Source organism: Triticum aestivum, chromosome 2B (genome assembly GCF_018294505.1).
Source record: "Triticum aestivum cultivar Chinese Spring chromosome 2B, IWGSC CS RefSeq v2.1, whole genome shotgun sequence".
Taxonomy (NCBI): Eukaryota; Viridiplantae; Streptophyta; class Magnoliopsida; order Poales; family Poaceae; genus Triticum; species Triticum aestivum.
The window spans coordinates 680842458-680861892 of NC_057798.1; the positions used below are offsets into that span (position 1 = coordinate 680842458).

Here is a 19435-nt window from a genome sequence, read left to right on the forward strand (position 1 = left end):
ATCGCCATGTGATTAACACTCACAGGTTACATCGCCATGTAACCAACATCCAAAGAGTTTACTAGAGTCAATAATCTAGTTCACATCACTATGTTATTAACACTCAATGAGTTCTGGGTTTGATCATGTTGCTTGTGAGAGAGGTTTTAGTCAACGGGTCTGAACCTTTCAGATCCGTGTGTGCTTTACAAATCTTTATGTCATCTCCTAGATGCAGCTACCACGCTCTATTTGGAGCTATTCCAAATAACTGTTCTACTTGGAGCTATTCTAAATTGTTGCTCCATTATACGTATCCGGTATCTCTACTCAGAGCTATCTGGATAGGTGTTAAGCTTGCATCGTCGTAACTCTTTACGTCGAACTCTTTATCATCTCCATAACCGAGAAAATTCCTTAGTCCACTAGTTACTAAGGATAACTTTGACCGCTGTACTGTGATCCATTCTTGGATCACTCTTGTACCCCTTGACTGACTCATGAAAGGCACACTTCAGGTGTGGTACACAGCATAGCATACTGTAGAGCCTACGTCTAAAGCATAGGGGACGACCTTCGTCCTTTCTCTCTTTTCTGCCGAGGTCGAGCTTTAAGTCTTAACTTCGTACCTTACAACTCAGGCAAGAACTTCTTCTTTGACTGATCCATCTTGAACACCTTCAAGATCATGTCAAGGTATGTGCTCATTTGAAAGTATTATTAAGCATTTTGATCTATCCTTATAGATCTTGATGCTCAATGTTCAAGTAGCTTAATCCAGGTTTTCTATTGAAAAACACCTTTCAAATAACCCTATATGCTTTCTAGAAAATCATTTCTGATCATCAACATGTCAACAACATATACTCATCAGAAATTCTATAGTGCTCCCACTCACTTCTTTGGAAATACAAGTTTCTCATAAACTTTGTATACACCAAAATCTTTGATCATCTCATCAAAGCGCACATTCCAACTCCGAGATGCTTACTCCAGTCCTTAGAAGGATTGCTGGAGCTAGCATACCTTTTAGCATCCTTAGGATCGACAAAACCTTTCTGATTGTATCACATACAACCTTTCCTTACGAAAGTTGGTAAGGAAACTCGTTTTGACATCCATCTACCAGATTTGATAAATGCAGCTAATGCTAACATGAATCCGACGGACTTAAGCATCGCTACGGATGAGAAAATCTCATCGTAGTCAACTCCTTGAACTTGTGAAAAACTCTTCGCCACAAGTCGAGCTTCATAGATGGTGACATTACCATCCATGTCCGTCTTCTTCTTAAAAGATCCATTTATCAAATGGCTTGCCGATCATTGGGCAAGTCTGCCAAAGTCCATGCTTTGTTCTGATACATGGATCCTTTCTCGGATTTCATGGTTTCTTAACCATTTGTCGGAATTTGGGCCCACCATCGCTTCCCCATAGCTCGTAGGTTCATTGTTGTCTAGCAACATGACCTTCAAGACAGGATCACCGTACCACTCTGAAGTAGTACGCATCCTTGTCACCCTACGAGGTACGGCAGTGACTTGATCCGAAACTTCATGATCACTATCATAAGCTTCTACTTCAATTGGTGTAGGTGCCACATGAACAACTTCCTGTGCCCTGATACACACTGGTTGAAGTGACGGTTCAATAACCACATCAAGTCTCCACCATCCTCCCACTCAACTTTTCGAGAGAAACCTTTCCTCGAGAAAGGACCCGATTCAAGAAACAATCCATATTGCTTTTGGATCTGAATTAGGAGGTATACCCAACTGTTTTGGGTGTCCTATGAAGATGCATTTTATCCGCTTTGGGTTCGAGCTTATCAACCTGAAACTTTTTCACATAAGCGTCGCAGCCCCAAACCTTTAAGAAATGACAGCATAGGTTTTTCTAAACCGGTGTCATCTCAACGGAATTACGTGGTACCCTATTAAAGTGAGTGCGGGTGTCTCTAATGCCTAACCCATGAACGATAGTGGTAATTCGATAAGAGACATCATGGTACCCACCATATCCAATAGGGTGCAACTATGATGTTCGGACACACCATCACACTATGGTGTTCCAGGCGGTATTAATTGTAAAACAATTTCCACAATGTCTTAATTGCGTGCCAAAACTCGTAACTCAGATATTCATCTCTATGATCACATCATAGACATTTTATCCTCTTGTCACAATGATCTTCTACTTCACTCTGAAATTACTTGAACCATTCAATAATTCAGACTTGTGTTTCATCAAGAAAATATTCTCAACATCTACTCGAATCATCTGTGAAGTAAGAACATAACGATATTCACTGCATGCCTCAGCACTCATTGGACTGCACACATCAAAATGTGTTACTTCCAACGAGTTGCTATCTTGTTCCGTCTTACTAAAACGAGGCTTTCAGTCATCTTGCCCATGTGGTATGATTTGCATGTCTCAAGTGATTCAAAATCAAGTAAGTTCAAACGGTCCATTTGCATGGAGTTTCTTCATGCATATACACCAATAGACATGGTTCGCATGTCTCAAACTTTTCAAAAATGAGTGAGTCCAAAGATCCATCAACATGGAGCTTCATCATGCATTTTATACCGATATGACTTACGTGGCAGTGCCACAAGTAGGTGGTACTATCATTACTATCTTTTGGCATGAACATGTGTATCACTACGATCGAGATTTCAATGAACCATTCATTTTAGGTGCAAGACCATTGAAGGTATTATTCAAATAAATAGAGTAACCATTATTCTCTTTAAATGAATAACCGTATTGCGATAGTCATAATCCAATCATGTCTATGCTCAACGCAAACACCAAATAACAATTATTCAGGTTTCAACACCAATCTCGATGGTAGAGGGAGCGTGCGATGCTTGATCATATCAACATTGGAAACACTTCCAACACATATCGTCAGCTCACCTTTAGCTAGTCTCCGTTTATTCCGTAGCTTTTATTTCGAGTTACTAACATTTAGCAACCGAACCGGTATCTAATACCCTGGTGCTACTAGGAGTACTAGTAAAGTACACATCAACACAATGTATATCCAATATACTTCTATCGACCTTGCCAGCCTTCTCATCTACCAAGTATCTAGGGTAATTCTGCTCCAGTGGCTGTTCCCTTTATTACAGAAGCACTTAGTCTCGGGTTTGGGTTCAACCTTGGGTTTCTTCACTAGAGCAGCAGCTGAATTGCCGTTTCATGAAATATCCCTTTGTTCCCTTGCCCTTCTTGAAACTAGTGGTTTCACCAACCATCAACAATTGATGCTCCTTCTTGATTTCTACTTTCGCGGTGTCAAACATCACGAATATTCCAAGGATCATCATATCTATCCCTGGTATGTTATAGTTCATCACAAAGCTCTAGCAGCTTGGTGGCAATGACTTTGGGGAAACATCACTATCTCATCTGGAAGATCAACTCCCACTCGATTCAAGTGATTGTTGCACTCAGACAATCTGAGCACAAGCTCAACGATTGAGCTTTTCTCCCTTAGTTTGCAGGCTAAGAAAATCGTCGGAGGTCTCATACCTCTTGACGTGGGCACGAGCCTGAAATCCCAATTTCAGCCCTTGAAACATCTCATATGTTCCGCGATGTTTCGAAAACGTCTTTAGTGCCTCAACTCTAAACCGTTTAACTGAACTATCACGTAGTTATCAAAACATGTATGTCCGATGTTCGCAACATCCACAAACGAAGTTTGGGGTTCGGCACACTGAGCAGTGCATTAAGGACATAAGCTTTCTACTGTCCGCATAATTGCTACTTTCAACTTTCAACTATATTTTCTCTAGGAACATATCTAAAACAGTAGAACTAAAGCGCGAGCTACGACATAATTTGCAAAATCCTTTTGACTATGTTCAGATAATTAAGTTCATCTTATGAACTCCCACTCAGATAGACATCCCTCTAGTCATCTAAGTGATTACATGATCCGAGTCAACTAGGCCGTGTCCGATCATCACGTGAGACGGACTAGTCATCATCGGTGAACATCTTCATGTTGATCGTATCTACTATACGACTCATGCTCGACCTTTCGGTCTCCGTGTTCCGAGGCCATGTCTGTACATGCTAGGCTCGTCAAGTTAACCCTAAGTGTATTGCATGTGTAAATCTGTCTTACACCCGTTGTATGTGAACGTAAGGATCTATCACACCCGATCATCACGTGGTGCTTCGAAACGACGAACTTTAGCAACGGTGCACAGTTAGGGGAGAACACTTCTTTAAATTGTTGTAAGGGATCATCTTATTTACTACCGTCGTTCTAAGTAAACAAGATGCATATACATAATAAACATCACATGCAATTATATAGTAGTGACATGATATGGCCAATATCATATAGCTCCATTGATCTCCATCTTCGGGGCTCCATGATCATCATCGTCACCGGCATGACACCATGATCTCCATCATCGTGTCTTCATGAAGTTGTCTCGCCAACTATTACTTCTACTACTATGGCTACCGGTTAGCAATAAAGTAAAGTAATTACATGGCGTTGTTTAATGACACGCAGGTCATACAATAAATAAAGACAACTCCTATGGCTCCTGCCGGTTGTCATACTCATCGACATGCAAGTCGTGAATCCTATTACAAGAACATGATCAATCTCATACATCACATATCATTCATCACATTCTTCTTGGCCGTATCACATCACATAGCATACCCTGCAAAAACAAGTTAGACGTCCTCTAATTGTTGTTTGCATGTTTTAGTGGCTGCTATGGGTTTCTAGCAAGAACGTTTCTTACCTACGCAAAACCACAACGTGATATGCCAATTGCTATTTACCCTTCATAAGGACCCTTTTCATCGAATCCGTTCCGACTAAAGTGGGAGAGACTGGCACCCGCTAGCCACCTTATGCACCAAGTGCATGTCAGTCGGTGGAACCTGTCTCACGTAAGAGTACGTGTAAGGTCGGTCCGGGCCGCTTCATCCCACAATACCGTCGAAACAAGATTGGACTAGTAACGGTAAGCATATTGAACAAAATCAACGCCCACAACTACTTTGTGTTCTACTCGTGCAAAGAATCTACGCAATAGACCTAACTCATGATGCCACTGTTGAGTAACGTAGCAGAAATTCAAAATTTTCCTACGTGTCACCAAGATCTACCAATGGAGAAACTAGCAACGAGGGAAGGAGAGTGCATCTACATACCATTGTAGATCGCTAAGCGGAAGCATTCATGAGAACGGGGTTGAAGGAGTCGTACTCGTCGTGATCCAAATCACCGGAGATCCTCATGCCGAACGGACGGCACATCCGCGTTCAACACACGTACAGCCCGGTGACGTCTCCCACGCCTTGATCCAGCAAGGAGAGAGGGAGAGGTTGAGGAAGACTCCATCCAGCAGCAGCACAACGGCGTGGTGGTGATGGAGGAGCGTGGCAATCCTACAGGGCTTCACCAAGCACCACGGGAGAGGAGGAGTAGGGAGAGAGGTCGGGTTGCACCAAGAGGGAGAGGTTCTCATGTGTATGACAACCCAAAACCTCAAGTATATATAGGGGAAAAGGGGGGGCTGCGCCCCCTTTAGGGTTTCCCACCCCAAGGGGTGCGGCCAGCCCTAGATGGGACTTGGGGGGGGGGGGGGGGGGGCGGCCAAGAGGGGGAGAGAGGGGAGGCGCGCCTGGGGTGGGCCTTAGGGCCCATCTGCCCTAGGGTTTGCCCTCTCCCCTCCTAGTTGCGCCTTGGGAAAGGGTGGGAGGCGCACCAGCCCACTCTGGGGCTGGTCCCTTTCCACTCTAGGCCCATGCAAGCCTCTGGGGCCGGTGGCCCCACTTGGTGGACCCCCGGGACCCTCCCGGTGGTCCCGGTACGTTACCGATAAAACCCGAAACTTTTCCGGTGACCAAAACAGGACTTCCCATATATAAATCTTTACCTCCGGATCATTCCGGAACTCCCCGTGACGTCCGGGATCTCATCCGGGACTCCGAACAACATTCGGTAACCACATACAAACTTCCTTTATAACCCTAGCGTCATCGAACCTTAAGTGTGTAGACCCTACGGGTTCGGGAACCATGCAGACATGACCGAGACGTTCTCTGGTCAATAACCAACAGCGGGATCTGGATACCCATGTTGGCTCCAACATGTTCCACGATGATCTCATCGGATGAACCACGATGTCAAGGACTCAATCAATCCCGTATACAATTCCCTTTGTCTAGCGGTATTGTACTTGCCCGAGATTCGATCGTCGGTATACCGATACCTTGTTCAATCTCGTTACCGGCAAGTCTCTTTACTCGTTCCGTAACACATCATCCCGTGATCAACTCCTTGATCACATTGTGCACATTATGATGATGTCCTGCCGAGTGGGCCCAAAGATACCTCTCCGTTTACACGGAGTGACAAATCCCAGTCTCGATTCGTGCCAACCCAACAGACACTTTCGGAGATACCTGTAGTGCACCTTTATAGCCACCCAGTTACGTTGTGACGTTTGGTACACCCAAAGCATTCCTACGGTATCCGGGAGTTGCACAATCTCATGGTCTAAGGAAAGATACTTGACATTAGAAAAGCTTTAGCATACGAACTACACGATCTTTGTGCTAGGCTTAGGATTGGGTCTTGTCCATCACATCATTCTCCTAATGATGTGATCCCGTTATCAACGACATCCAATGTCCATAGCCAGGAAACCATGACTATCTGTTGATCACAACGAGCTAGTCAACTAGAGGCTCACTAGGGACATATTGTGGTCTATGTATTCACACGTGTATTACGATTTCCGGATAATACAGTTATAGCATGAATAAAAGACTATTATCATGAACAAATAAATATAATAATAACCAATTTATTATTGCCTCTAGGGCATATTTCCAACATTTAGCATATAAAAGGAGGCCCATGCGCAACGTAGAAAGGGGTTCGAGGGCAGAAAAACACTCAGGCTCGGTCTCGTTAGCAGCTATGTGTACTGTAGCACTCAACGCTCCCGAGCAAGAACTCAATACACTCAGACATGCAGCAGTAGGAGTATTATCTCTCTGGAGAGCTCCGAAGCTGGGTAAACCGCTCGTGTGCTTCGCCTCGATCCGCTCTTCGTGCAATCTCCGCCTCCCGCCGAATCGAAAGGAGCCCGGTCTGCCGGTCCCCATAGGTGTTCGTGGATCAGCCTCCCCGACACATTGCAAACCTTGCTTCGATTAGCTTTCCACAAGTGATTGGAAGTGACGTACGAACCTGTCTTTAGCAAAGGTATAGTTGTTGTTAGCTTGTGAGTACTATGACAATGAGTGGGTGCTGTTTAATCCCAAACTTTGCCTTCCTCATCAACTGAGTTGACATCACAGTGACGACGAAAAAACATGATGGTTTTCAGTTGGGGAAGTCATTAGTGGAAAGAGAGTGATGTATGGTTTAGTATAAAAGGCGACGGCAAGCTTCGTCATTCCCTCCCACTCCTACTCGAAAGTACACTAATTCAACTATGAGTAAGTAAGGATTAGATTCCATCCGCTCAATTTTACGAACCTTGTCATAAGGCAACCGTGTTTCTATTAAAAGAAGAAAGACGGTCTACTTTAGAAGGAACACTAAACCTTGTATTAATTTCATCAAACTCGAGCTAAAACCACCAATGTCCCACGCTACCTCGCCAAACTATATCTGGAGGGCCAGCTGACAACACAAACACACTGAAAAAGAGCGCAATAATCGTCAAAAGGTGAGGCCAAAGCCAATGGGAAGTGGTTTTGCGCCTTGTCGACACATAAGAAAGATAAATTGCCGCACCCTTTCTCGACGCAACGACGTTAAGATTGTGTCGTGCTTACCGTGTAGACTAATGACTATGCATCAAGATCGGCTTCATCCTTAAATTTACAATATAATAAATTGTGAAAAGACCATAGGCCATATATTTAGTAGCACACGACTTTACAAAAACACCTTTAAAGAAATTGTAAAACACATTCAAGTTATTGGTGCCTCTGTGCTTGTCCAAAATGTTCATTGTGTTTGTTTGTTATAGTGTTGGAAGCCTTATTATCGGCCCTAAGACATCACGTCTCTTTAGTAGCGGAAGTTTTTTTTTCCTCTCGCATCGATCAGCGGCACGCCATGTGCAAAGCTCGTTACCATATCTGGGCCCCCGTCTCAGCGGTGCAAACTTTTGAAATCAAGGACCCTATAGAAGCAACGACAGGGAATCATCGATGTAGACTAGAAAATGCCATCGGCCACAATCCGCATGAGCAAATCGATGCCCCGGAAAAGAAAACGTCGAGCATGGCCTTGGAGCACCCCTGATCCGGCAAGACGGAGTTGCACGCTCCTCGACCCGGCCGAGGATGGCCAACCATCATCGGTTGGAAAGGGAGCCGAAGGGCCAAAATACAGGGGGACATTCTTCACTTCGCAAGATAGCATCACTGATACAAACCTGTAGAAAAAAGGCGAGACTCGGATAACCAGTGCTAGGGACTCATAATCCTCCACACATTCCGGCGAGGATGAGGCAAGAGACCTTATTCCACACTGAGAACGTCGGCCATCATATCGCCATTGCTGATCAAAGACAAACTTAAATTTATTCCTAACCCTAACCCCACCAAACCAAAGTCTTGGAGTCCCAGCCCCCTCTCATCGTCGGAACGAGAGAGGAAGAAGAGGGGGCATGTGCCTAGTCGGGGAGTCACGGAAGATGGGTTATCGTGTGCTCCTAGGTCAAGGGAGCCCTGAAGGAAAAGAACCCTTAACTTTGATCATTTGAGGAACTATTGCACCCAATCTGGGTAGCTTGACATCTTTCTTAATAGAAAAAAAAATGCTCCCTCCTTCCTAGAATGTAAGACGATTTTGGACACTGGTGTAGTGTTAAAAAATGTCTTACATTATGAGACTGAGGGACTGGCGGAGCTTGAAAGAAAAACCTGGGCGGGCCAACTCAAAAGAAAGCACAACATTTGGTCTGCAATTATCCATGAGTATATCGTTGTTGCTTTTCTGTAAGGTCTTTTGCCTGCGCGCGTGATCATCGTCTTTGCTTCTACTCGTACCCTAGCTAGTGACCCAGCAGATGACTCTGGCGGTTTTGCTTCCTTTTTACTGAACAAGAAGGTGGTGAGCCCCTGCAATTTATAGAATGTAAAGTATAGTTGAACGAAAAATCAGGCTATGATCGGAGTTAGCGAACTCAGAATTTGAGGGCAGAAATTAGATTAATTATATTGTATAGACTCGCAATTGCAAGGGAATTTAAGATGCAGTACTGGCCGCCGGCTGGACGCTGCTTGCTGTGACCTGTGAGGCTGCTTCTGCATGGTTATTGGACCTATGGCGGGCTTGGCGTCTGCTCTCTATTGTATGCCGGTACAACCAAGACGAGCAGAAGCAGACTCATCTCGCTGCAGGTGCAGGACGCTGGCCAGCAGCCACCCTACTGGCTTTTGCATCGACTAGTAGCCTGAATGGACGTTACATAGTTACTGGGCTGACCTACAGAAGTATAGGTATTACTATTTTTTGTCAAAATCCTGGGCGGGCCATGGCGCAGGTCTGCCCCAACTGAGCTCCGCCCCTCCGAGGGAGTATATCACAAGGGTTCAATTTGTTGGGAGTGGTCAGTAATATCGTAAGATTCACCGAATCACCCGTGTGGGAAGCCAAAGGCAGGCGGATCAAACTGGTTAATTTAATTGCACATAATAAAAAAATCTCAGAAGATTTAGAGTAAAACCATACCATTCAGGGAAACATGATAATTCATATCCTAATTTATATCAAGTCCATTTTAACGGTGACACTGCTGTTGCAGAGTGTACCTAGCATGTCGGACCAAAAACCAAACAGGATCCAATAATTCAGGGAAACGAAATAAGAGACGGGGCACACAGGTGGCCTACACTGAAGTTGAACAACTTGTGAATCATGTTTGATTGCCTCCTTCAGATCCATGGCCTTTTCTATTTTGTTTCCAACCAAATCAAATCACCGGCACAGCACAGATCAACCAAGAATCTACAGGCACCCGGGCAGCATAATTAGCTTGCCATGGACACATATGGGAAGCAACAGGCACCTACCACCGGATGCCGTGCCCTGCACTGCCTCCCAAAACAACATCGATGGTTCTTCAGAATACAGCAGTCGTTTCTTCAGAATACAGCGGTCGTTTCTGTAGAGAGATAGGTTATGGGCTGTGCAATCGCAATGCATTGATCGGTGCACCAGGCACGTATATATAAGTACAGAGGTGGGCCACAACCTCAACTATACAAGGAAACAGGAGGTGGGCCCTACACGCACATATACACGTACACAATATACTCAACACCCCCCCGCAGTCGAAGCGGCGCCAGTGACGCAGAGACTGGAACGGAACTCCTCAAAGGTGGAAGTCGGCAGTCCCTTCGTCATCACATCAGCGAACTGCTGAGCGGTCGGCACATGGAGAACCCGCATGCGTCCAAGAGCCACCTGCTCACGCACAAAGTGAATGTCCAGCTCGATGTGTTTAGTCCGGCGATGATGAACGGGGTTGGCGGAGAGGTACACCGCAGAGACGTTGTCGCAGTAGACAACCGTAGCCTGGGAGACATCGTGATGTAGCTCCTGAAGTAACTGTCGAAGCCAGGTGCACTCGGCGACAGCGTTGGCCACAACTCGGTACTCAGCCTCCGCGCTAGAGCGCGAAACCGTGGTTTGTCGCTTGGACGACCACGAGACGAGAGAAGGACCGAGGTAGACGCAGTAGCCAGAGGTGGACCGACGAGTATCCGGACAGCTGGCCCAGTCTGCATCGGAGTAAGCCACCATCTCCAGAGAAGTGGACGCCGTGAGTGTCAACCTAAGGGACATCGTGCCGCGGATGTAGCGAAGGATCCGCTTCACGAGAGTCCAGTGAGAGTCACGAGGGGCGTGCATGTGGGGACACACCTGCTGAACAGCATACTGAAGATCCGGGCGGGTGAGTGTCAAGTACTGTAGAGCGCCGACAATAGACCGGTAGAATGGAGCATCCGACGCAGGCGAACCCTCGAGAGCAGAAACCTTGGCCTTCGTGTCAACAGGAGTAGCAACAGGATGGCAGTTGAGCATGCCAGCGCGCTCAAGAAGCTCATGGGCATACTTCTGTTGATGAAGAAAGAAACCGTCCGGACGCCGAACGACCTCAATGCCAAGGAAATAATGTAGAGCACCTAGGTCCTTGATAGCAAACTCGTCACGCAGCCGGAGAGTAATCTGCTGGAGAACGGCTGCAGAGGAGGCTGTCAGGATGATGTCGTCGACGTAAAGCAGCAAATATGCAGTCGTGTCACCGTGGCGATAGACAAACAGTGAGGCGTCCGAGCGAGTGACGCTGAAGCCCAGTGTCTAAAGAAACCTGGCGATCCGCTGATACCAGGCGCGGGGGGCCTGCTTGAGCCCATAGAGAGAGCGCGACAGCAGGCACACATGGCCGGGAAATGAAGCATCGACGAAGCCGGTGGGTTGCTCACAAAACACCTGCTCCTCAAGATGGCCGTGGAGAAAGGCGTTGGAGACATCCATCTGGTGAACAGGCCAGCCGCGAGAGACGGCGAGCTGGAGGACAGTGCGGATCGTGCCCGGTTTGACAACCGGGGCGAACGTCTCCGTGAAATCAACTCCAGCGCGCTGGCGGAAACCGCGGACCACCCAGCGAGCCTTGTAGCGCTCAAGTGAACCGTCTGAGCGGGTCTTATGGCGAAAAACCCACTTGCCGGTGATGACGTTGGCGCGAGGAGGCTGGGGAACCAGGGTCCAGGTGCGGTTCCGTTGGAGAGCGTCGAACTCTTCCTGCATCGCCGCAAGCCAGTGAGGATCACGGAGGGCGGCGCGGGCGGACGCAGGAATGGGTGATGGCTCCACGGCAGAGGCGGCGAGGACGTACTCGTCACGCGAGTACCGGAGACTCGGGCAGTGAATGCCGGCGCGAGCACGGGTGACGGGGCCGGACGGGGCCACCCGGGCTGGCGAGGCGGCCGGCGAGGCGGCGGGCGTCGCGGCCAGCGAGCCGGCGGGTGACGTGGCCGGCGAGGTAGCCGGCGTCGTGGCCGGCGAGGAGGCCGGCGTCGCGGCCGGCGACGTAGCCAGCGAGGCGGCCGGCGGCGGGGCTGGCGTCGAGGCAGCAGAGGCGGCGGCCGAGTCCACAGGCGGCGAGGCGGCCGGCGGCGAGGCCGTCCCTGCGGCGGAGGAGGCGCCCGACCCCGCGGCGCCCGAGTCGGGGGCGGCGGGTGAAGGTGGTGCGCCGGCCGCACCGGCAGAGCCAGCCGAGGAGGGCGCCGGCAGTAGGGCTCGAGGACCGCCAAAGCCCGGAGGCGGTCCACGAACCAGGCATGCTCGTCCACCTGACGAGGTCGTCGAAGGGCCGCCGGCTGAGGGGCCGGCTGCTGCTGGCGAGGTGCTCCTCCCTGAGCACCGCCGCCGCCACCACCTCCCTGCTTGCGGCCACCCCGGCGGCCGCCGCGACGGCCTCCCCCATTGGCCGCCGGTTGGGGCGGCGGGAAGGGGGCGGGTGGGGCGGGCGGGAAGCCGGGCGGGAAGGCGGGTGGCGCCGGCTGGGGCGGCGTCGGGCGGGGCGGTGGCGGGGCCGAACCCCCGCGGGTGCCGGCAACAAGGGCGGTGTGGGTCGCGCGCGTCCTGGCTGCCCGCATCCGGCGTTCCTCCAGCTTGAGGTACGCGACCACCTTGCCAAAGGTGGGCTCCGGGATGAGGGTGAGGTTGGAGGCGGCGTTTCCGAAGTCCTCGTTGAGGCCGCCGGAGAGGGTGCTGATGAGGAGCTCGTCGCCGATCTTCTCCCCCAGATCACGGAGCTCATCGGCGAGCTTCTTGAGGCGCATGCAAAAATCATCGATGGACGAGTCAAGTTGCTGGCACCCGTAAAACTCACCATAGAGGAGGACCTTGCGCTGCAGCCGATTGTCGGTGAAGAGGCCGTTGAGCTTGGTCCAGACCGCATGGGCGTCGTCGTCGTCGTCGTTCACCACGGTGTGGAAGATGTCGCTGGAGATGGTGAGATAGAACCAGCGGATGATGGTGGCATCGAGGATCATCCACTCCTCGTCGTGGATCATGAGCGCGGAGTCCACGGTGCCGTTCACGTGGCCGTGAAGGAGGTACTCACGGAACACGAGCGAAAAGTACCGCTTCCACGCGGAGTAGGAGGAGGTGGTGTGGTCGAGCTTGACCGGGGCGCGCTCATGGATGTTGAGGTCGCGGACGAGGGTGACATCGGGACCGGCGAACGGGTTGGAGACGGTGGAGGAGGAGGAGCTCATGGTGGCAGGGAGGGATGAGGCGCGGCGCGGGTTGGGAGGAGGGAGAGAGGGGCGGCGCGGATAGGAGGCGGAAGCGGTGTTGGGCGGCGGCGGCGGCCTCGGGACAAGAGGCGGCGGCGGCGGCGAGCGGGGCGGGTGGGCGGCGGCGGCGGTTACCAGGGCGGCGGCGGCGGCCGAGGGTAGGGCAGCGGCGGCGGCGGCTGGTGACGGCGGCGGGAGGCGGCGGCGGCGGCGCGGAGGCTCGACGGCGGCGGCGGCGGCTAGGGTTAGGACCTTGCTGCGATAGATACCATGTAGAGAGATAGGTTATGGGCTGTGCAATCGCAATGCATTGATCGGTGCACCAGGCACGTATATATAAGTACAGAGGTGGGCCACAACCTCAACTATACAAGGAAACATGAGGTAGGCCCTACACGCACATATACACGTACACAATATACTCAACAGTTTCTTCAAAACAACATCGATGGTTATCTTGTCGATCCAAACAAAACTTTCCGCGGCTAGCCGGCGATGGACACCTTCCGGGACTGCCGCTGCCCACGGTGGGACTGGGACTCCGTCTCCGCCGAGAAGCGCTGCAGTCTCCGCGCGGCCTGCCTGCCGCAGACGGCGTCGAGGTGCATCTGCTCGTGGCGGCACTCCTCGCTGCAGAAGGGCGTGTCCCCTCTGTACATGAAGACGTCGCTGTCGCGCGCCAGCCGCTTGGCGCAGAGCGCGCACGCGTCCAGCGCGTGCTTGCCGGGCTCGCCGGCCGGCTCGGCGTCGAAGAAGAAGGCGCAAGCTACTGATGCCGCCATGGTTCAACAGAGGCTTCTTCTAGGCAGCTAGCTCGGGCTTGTGCTTGAGCTAGTAAAACTCAGAGCTCGCTGCTGCTCTTGGAGGGGAAAAGGTGGGTGAGTTTGGTGCAGCAGTGCGATGGGGGAGGGCGGGTATATATGGGGGAAATGGAGCAAGGGAAGGCCATTATTGGTGCACTGGAACTGGCGGCCTGGGAAACCATGGTCCGGTGCGCGGTATGGGTCTGTCTTTGACGATGGGAGCGGTCCGGCTATTGCATTCCAGCATGCTTGAGTGTACTGGTGTAATTGGCTCCATGGCTAAGGTGGGGCCAAGCATTTGGCTCCACCGCAACGAGAACGACGAAGGGAGGAGTTATGAGTGACGTGGATGGGTTCTTTATCTACTCCCTCCATTCCAAATTACTCTTGCTGGTTTTAGTTCAACCAGGGCCGGCCCTGTGTTTCGGGAGGCCCTAGGCGAACTCGATGCCATGTGCCCCTATGTCCTAAGATCATATATATGTATGCGCGTGCGTGGTACATAAACTTGAACATAATAATTGTTGGACAATGCCATATTACGACAAAAATACTAAAAATATAGAAAATTGAAAGTAACATGATATGATTACCTCAAATAAGAACCAAATTCAACTGACTCCATCGACAACAATAATACTTAAGTACCCTTCAGTTGTTGAATCTTCAGATCCCTTTCTATCTTTTTTCTCCTTGTTTGAGCAACTGACAAATGCTTCTTAGGCAATATGGCGGGCTAATGTCCTAATATTATAAAGAAAAAATTATTCAAGGAATTAGAAATTTATACATCGGATGATTTGAATGATTGAAACCCTAGACATGTGCATAGAATGACAAAAAAAAAGAATGGTTGAATACATACTATGAAAGATTGAATTCGAAAACTATACATTAAAATTTGGAACTTCGTAAACACTGAAATTAGAGGATGGATCATGGATGAATAGTTGAATACGTTCTAAAAAAAAGAAATTACTGAAATTGGGGTTTGCAGGGATGGATTAGGAACATGGTACAGAGAGTTATGCATGGATACGTATATACGTACTGCTGTGGGCTGCGCTCACTGCTCACATACATACGTATACGTACTGTTGCGGGCTGCGGCTGCTGGATTGCCGCACGGCGGGCGACGCGCGCAGCGGTGACCGAGGCGACCACAGCGACAAGAGGACGAACAGACGAGCGAGGCGTCCGCGAGATTTTCGATTGATTTGTTTCACAATCGAAACGAGCGGCCCTGCCGTGCGGCGTGCGTGACGCTTCGCTAATCGCTACCTGCTATCTGATGGGCCTACCTCATCTCGTTTTTCTTCTCTCATAATTTTTTTTCTCACCTATTTTTGCTCGGCTATATTATATATGTGCACTACATCATGGGCCCCTCCCTGGGCTGGGCCCTGGGCCATCGCCCCCCTGCCCATGCCCCAGGGCCGGCCCTGGCTCAGCATTTTGCTCCAAAATCACCTACACACACATACCATGGTGGCATAGGTGGCCTGCTCCTTCTTCTTCGACGACGAACTGCTCGGCGAGCCCGGCATGCCGGCGATGGACGCGTGCGCGCTCTGCGCCAAGCCGCTGGCGCGCGACCGCGACGTCTTCATGTACAGAGGGGACACGCCCTACTGCAGCGAGGAGTGCCGCCACGAGCAGATGCACCTCGACGCCGTCTGCGCCAAGCAGGCCGCTCGGAGGCAGCAGCGGTTCTCGGCGGGGACGGAGTCCCACCGTGGGCAGCGCCAGTCCAGGAAGGTGTCCGTCGCGAGCTAGCTGGCCGGAGCGCGTGGGCGAGGAACGTTTTGTTTGAATCAACGAGATCTGTATTCTGTCTCCGGCCGGTGCTCTAACCTGGACCGCTGGAGGCAAGGCAGGTCAGCAACATCAGGCGGCACGAAGCATATGTGCCTGTAGCTTCCCATGTGTCCATGTGTCAAACTAATTAGGCCTGATTCTTCCCATATGAATTGATTTGGTTTGAAACGAAATAGAAAAGGACATGGATCTGAAGAAAGCAATCAAACATGATTCACATTACGTTTTAACTTCTATTTGGGTCGCTCTTCTGCGCCCTCTCTTGTTTTGTTTTGTTTGATGATTGAATGCTGTTTGGTTTTGGGTACCACACGCTAGAGACACCGTGCAACAGCACTGTCACTGTAAAGAAACATGGCAATCGACCTGCAAATTATGTTGCCTCTAAATTTTCTTATGCTTCTCGGATTTATAGTGGCTCTAATGTTTCTAGTGATATTCCAATATGATTTTGGCCGGGATTTTATCCATATAATTTTATGACTTTCTTATAATCTGAATCTTTTGGGATTTTCTGCCCCCTCTATTCACAAATAAAAATGTTCTATTTGTTTGAATCATATATATATATATATATATATATATATATATATATATATATATATATATATAGTAACGCTAAACTAAGCGTGAGGGTAGAATAGCTTATTCTACACCCTAGTAACGTTACATACAAAATATAGTAACACACTATGTAAAATATAGTAATTTTCATAAAAATGTAGTAAATTACAAACTTGGATGATAAAAAAATATTTTCTGAATTACTATATTTTGTACACCATTTTACTAGATTTTGTATATAGCGTTACTAGGAGGTGTAGAATAAGTTATTCTACACTCACGCTTAGAATAGCGTTACCCTATATATATATATATATATATATATATATATATATATATATATATATATATATATATATATATATATACATGCTTTAGTGTGTTTGTTTATTCGTTTCATTCCGTATGTAGTCTATATATTAAAATATATTCAAAACATCTTATATTTGTGAACCGAGGAAGTAATTGTGTGTAGTAAGTGAATTGACCAGTTTGGTGCCTGTACCTTGAGCTTCCCACATGGGTGAACCTTACAATTTTACTATATCTCAAGGATATTTTCCAAAAATTTATACCATTTTGATTTTTCTTCCTTCGAAATATATGTCAAACGTATCCAATTTTGGTGCAATAATTCATCACAATTTCAATTTTAAGAATGAGAACGATCTTGCCATGCCTAGGCTACACTTCAAACATTTTCATGGCGATTTGTCCTTCTTGATGAGTTGACAAGGCCTAGAACCACTTCACATCGGATCTTGCTTCTCCATCCGACATGTGTTGTCAGTCCCCCCTTCCTCACCCAACAGTGTGAGTGTGTGGGTGGTTTTAGCTCAAATTTACTAAAATGACCAAATTTTGTTAAGTTTTAAGGTTTGATTTTTCCTGTTATTTTCCTGATAAACTGGACCGGCTCTCTTCCTCCAATGAAAATTACAAAAATGGTTGTGCGCTAACGAGATGCCTAAAAATGTATCTGAGCCGATCAAGTCTAACCCTAATCTATTTGCAGTTGAATTAGTGCACTTTGAGGCAGAACAAGTGAAAGGAAATGGCGAAGCTTGTTATCGCCTATTCAACTAAAACATATATTGGTTTCACTCTAATATCAACTCGGTGGAAAATGAAGGCCACATTTGGGTTTAGACACCATCCACTCGAGCCAAGTTTCCATACTCGAAAAGTAATAAACATCCTACATAGCACACTTAGGCTGTCATGTCCAGATTTACCACTCGCGTACACTTGTGATGTGGGCATGAGATCGCATAAGCTTTCCCAATAATAGATTTTGGTGGTATGTTCTCTCCACAATTCATCTGTGAACTGTGGACATGTGTCGGCAGACGGTCTTGTTTTCACAGTTGACTCTCGGTGGTTGGATTGTCTGCTTGGAGTTTGCATGATGGTTCACTTACATCATCTTCGTTGGGTCGGCATTTATTTTTGTGACTATGAACACGGCAAAATCCTCACGACCTTCCAACTTTATTTAATATACATGAAACGTACATAGTATACAACTTCATTCAGGTAAAAAGAAACATAGCAAAAACTACGCTGCAACTTATCCTTTAAGGTGGGAGGTAAGAAACACATTTCAACAAATTATCCATGAACCTGGACTTAATTCTATGCGCCAGCAGGGGTTGTGTCATGGAAAAATTGTTGGGAAACATAATAGAAAACAAAAATATCGCCCTATGATCACCCAGGAACAAAATGAAGATGGATATAGGGTTTGGTTCAATGATCTTTACCGACTCCAGATTTACAGTGGAACTAGACGAGTCGGTGTAGATCGTACTTGGAATCCATCAAACCACTGATGACGATCCCGCTAACCACCCTCGAACGATCCCTCGAACGGAAGACCGAAAACACGACCTCTCTACTTGGCTCCAAGCGTACGGTCTTCACGATCCAGCAGCGCTTCGCCGTTCAGAGCTAATTATCACCGGAGAATTAGAGAGAGGACATTAGAACCACACTGGGCTTCTAATTATGAGGATTAGAGGAACTAGATCAAGCTGTAATTAGTAAACTATGACCAACTAGAACTAGGGCTAGATGAACTAGAGGAGGCTCCAAAACTTGTGTGTAGAAAAAGCCAACACCTCATGTATATATAGGTTAGAGGGGAGGAGGGGCTACCAAGATGAGGGGATCTCCCCTCCCTGCATCTGCCAAGGAGGAAGCAGAAGTCCTCCCCCACTAGGATTCGACTTCCCGTAGTAGGAAAGGGGGGGAGGGGGGGACACCTCCCCACTTGGGCCCTTGTGGTCCAAGTTTCCTTCCACCTCTAGGCCTTTTAAGGACCGTTGATATTTGAATTAATATAAAAGCCTTCTAGTGATTAGTATACCCTTTTCTATATAATTTAACATCACGGGAAATATTTTCTAGCTATATATAAATTATCGGGAATACCGGGTATTGCCTGATAAACTTTGAAACTCTTCCGGTGACCCCGAAACGCTTCCGGTTCCTACAACTGAACCCAACTTGTAAGTCACATTTGCTATACACTAAAGTTTCTATGAATATGTTTGCCTACTATATACTAGAAATCACTATTAAAATATTTGTTCGTATGTACGATTTAGAAATATCTACCATTTTATTGAACAATATTAAAAGATATCTTTGAACAAACACATAGATATGCAAATATATGTATCTATACTATATAGTTTATGCAATAGTAGAAAATTAATTTGAATGATTTTTTAACAACAAAGAGATTTGGCAAACCATACAATTTGAATTTTGTAGAACCAAAAATTCCATTGATATACATTACAATTTTGCACTAATGAATATATTATTTGAAAAAAATTCTTTTGTGACTGAGTAATAGAAATTTGTATTACTTAAAGTTATAGTGTGGTGCACTTAGTTTAAAATAAGTATGAAAGTTTGGTACAAAATATCTACCA

At 47.8% G+C, this 19435-nt stretch overlaps 1 protein-coding gene and 1 pseudogene across 1 annotated transcript; one reads left to right on the forward strand and one right to left on the reverse strand.

Annotated features, from left to right (window-relative positions):
• Positions 1 to 9732: 9732 nt before the first annotated feature.
• LOC123042058 (FCS-Like Zinc finger 2) lies at positions 9733 to 14269 on the reverse strand. The gene is made up of 2 exons (XM_044464586.1): positions 13738 to 14269; positions 9733 to 10160 (listed from the first exon to the last, which is right to left on the reverse strand). The coding sequence occupies exon 1, from the start codon at positions 14088 to 14090 to the stop codon at positions 13794 to 13796; it is 297 nt and encodes a 98-aa protein (XP_044320521.1). The 5' UTR covers positions 14091 to 14269; the 3' UTR covers positions 9733 to 10160; positions 13738 to 13793.
• A 1327-nt stretch (positions 14270 to 15596) lies between these two features.
• Positions 15597 to 16112, forward strand: LOC123042059 (FCS-Like Zinc finger 2-like; annotated as a pseudogene).
• Positions 16113 to 19435: the final 3323 nt, after the last annotated feature.

Coding starts and splice junctions, on each gene's coding strand:
- LOC123042058 (XM_044464586.1), bottom strand. CDS start 14,090: ATGGCGGCATCAGTAGCTTGCGCCTTCTTCTTCGACGCCGAGCCGGCC.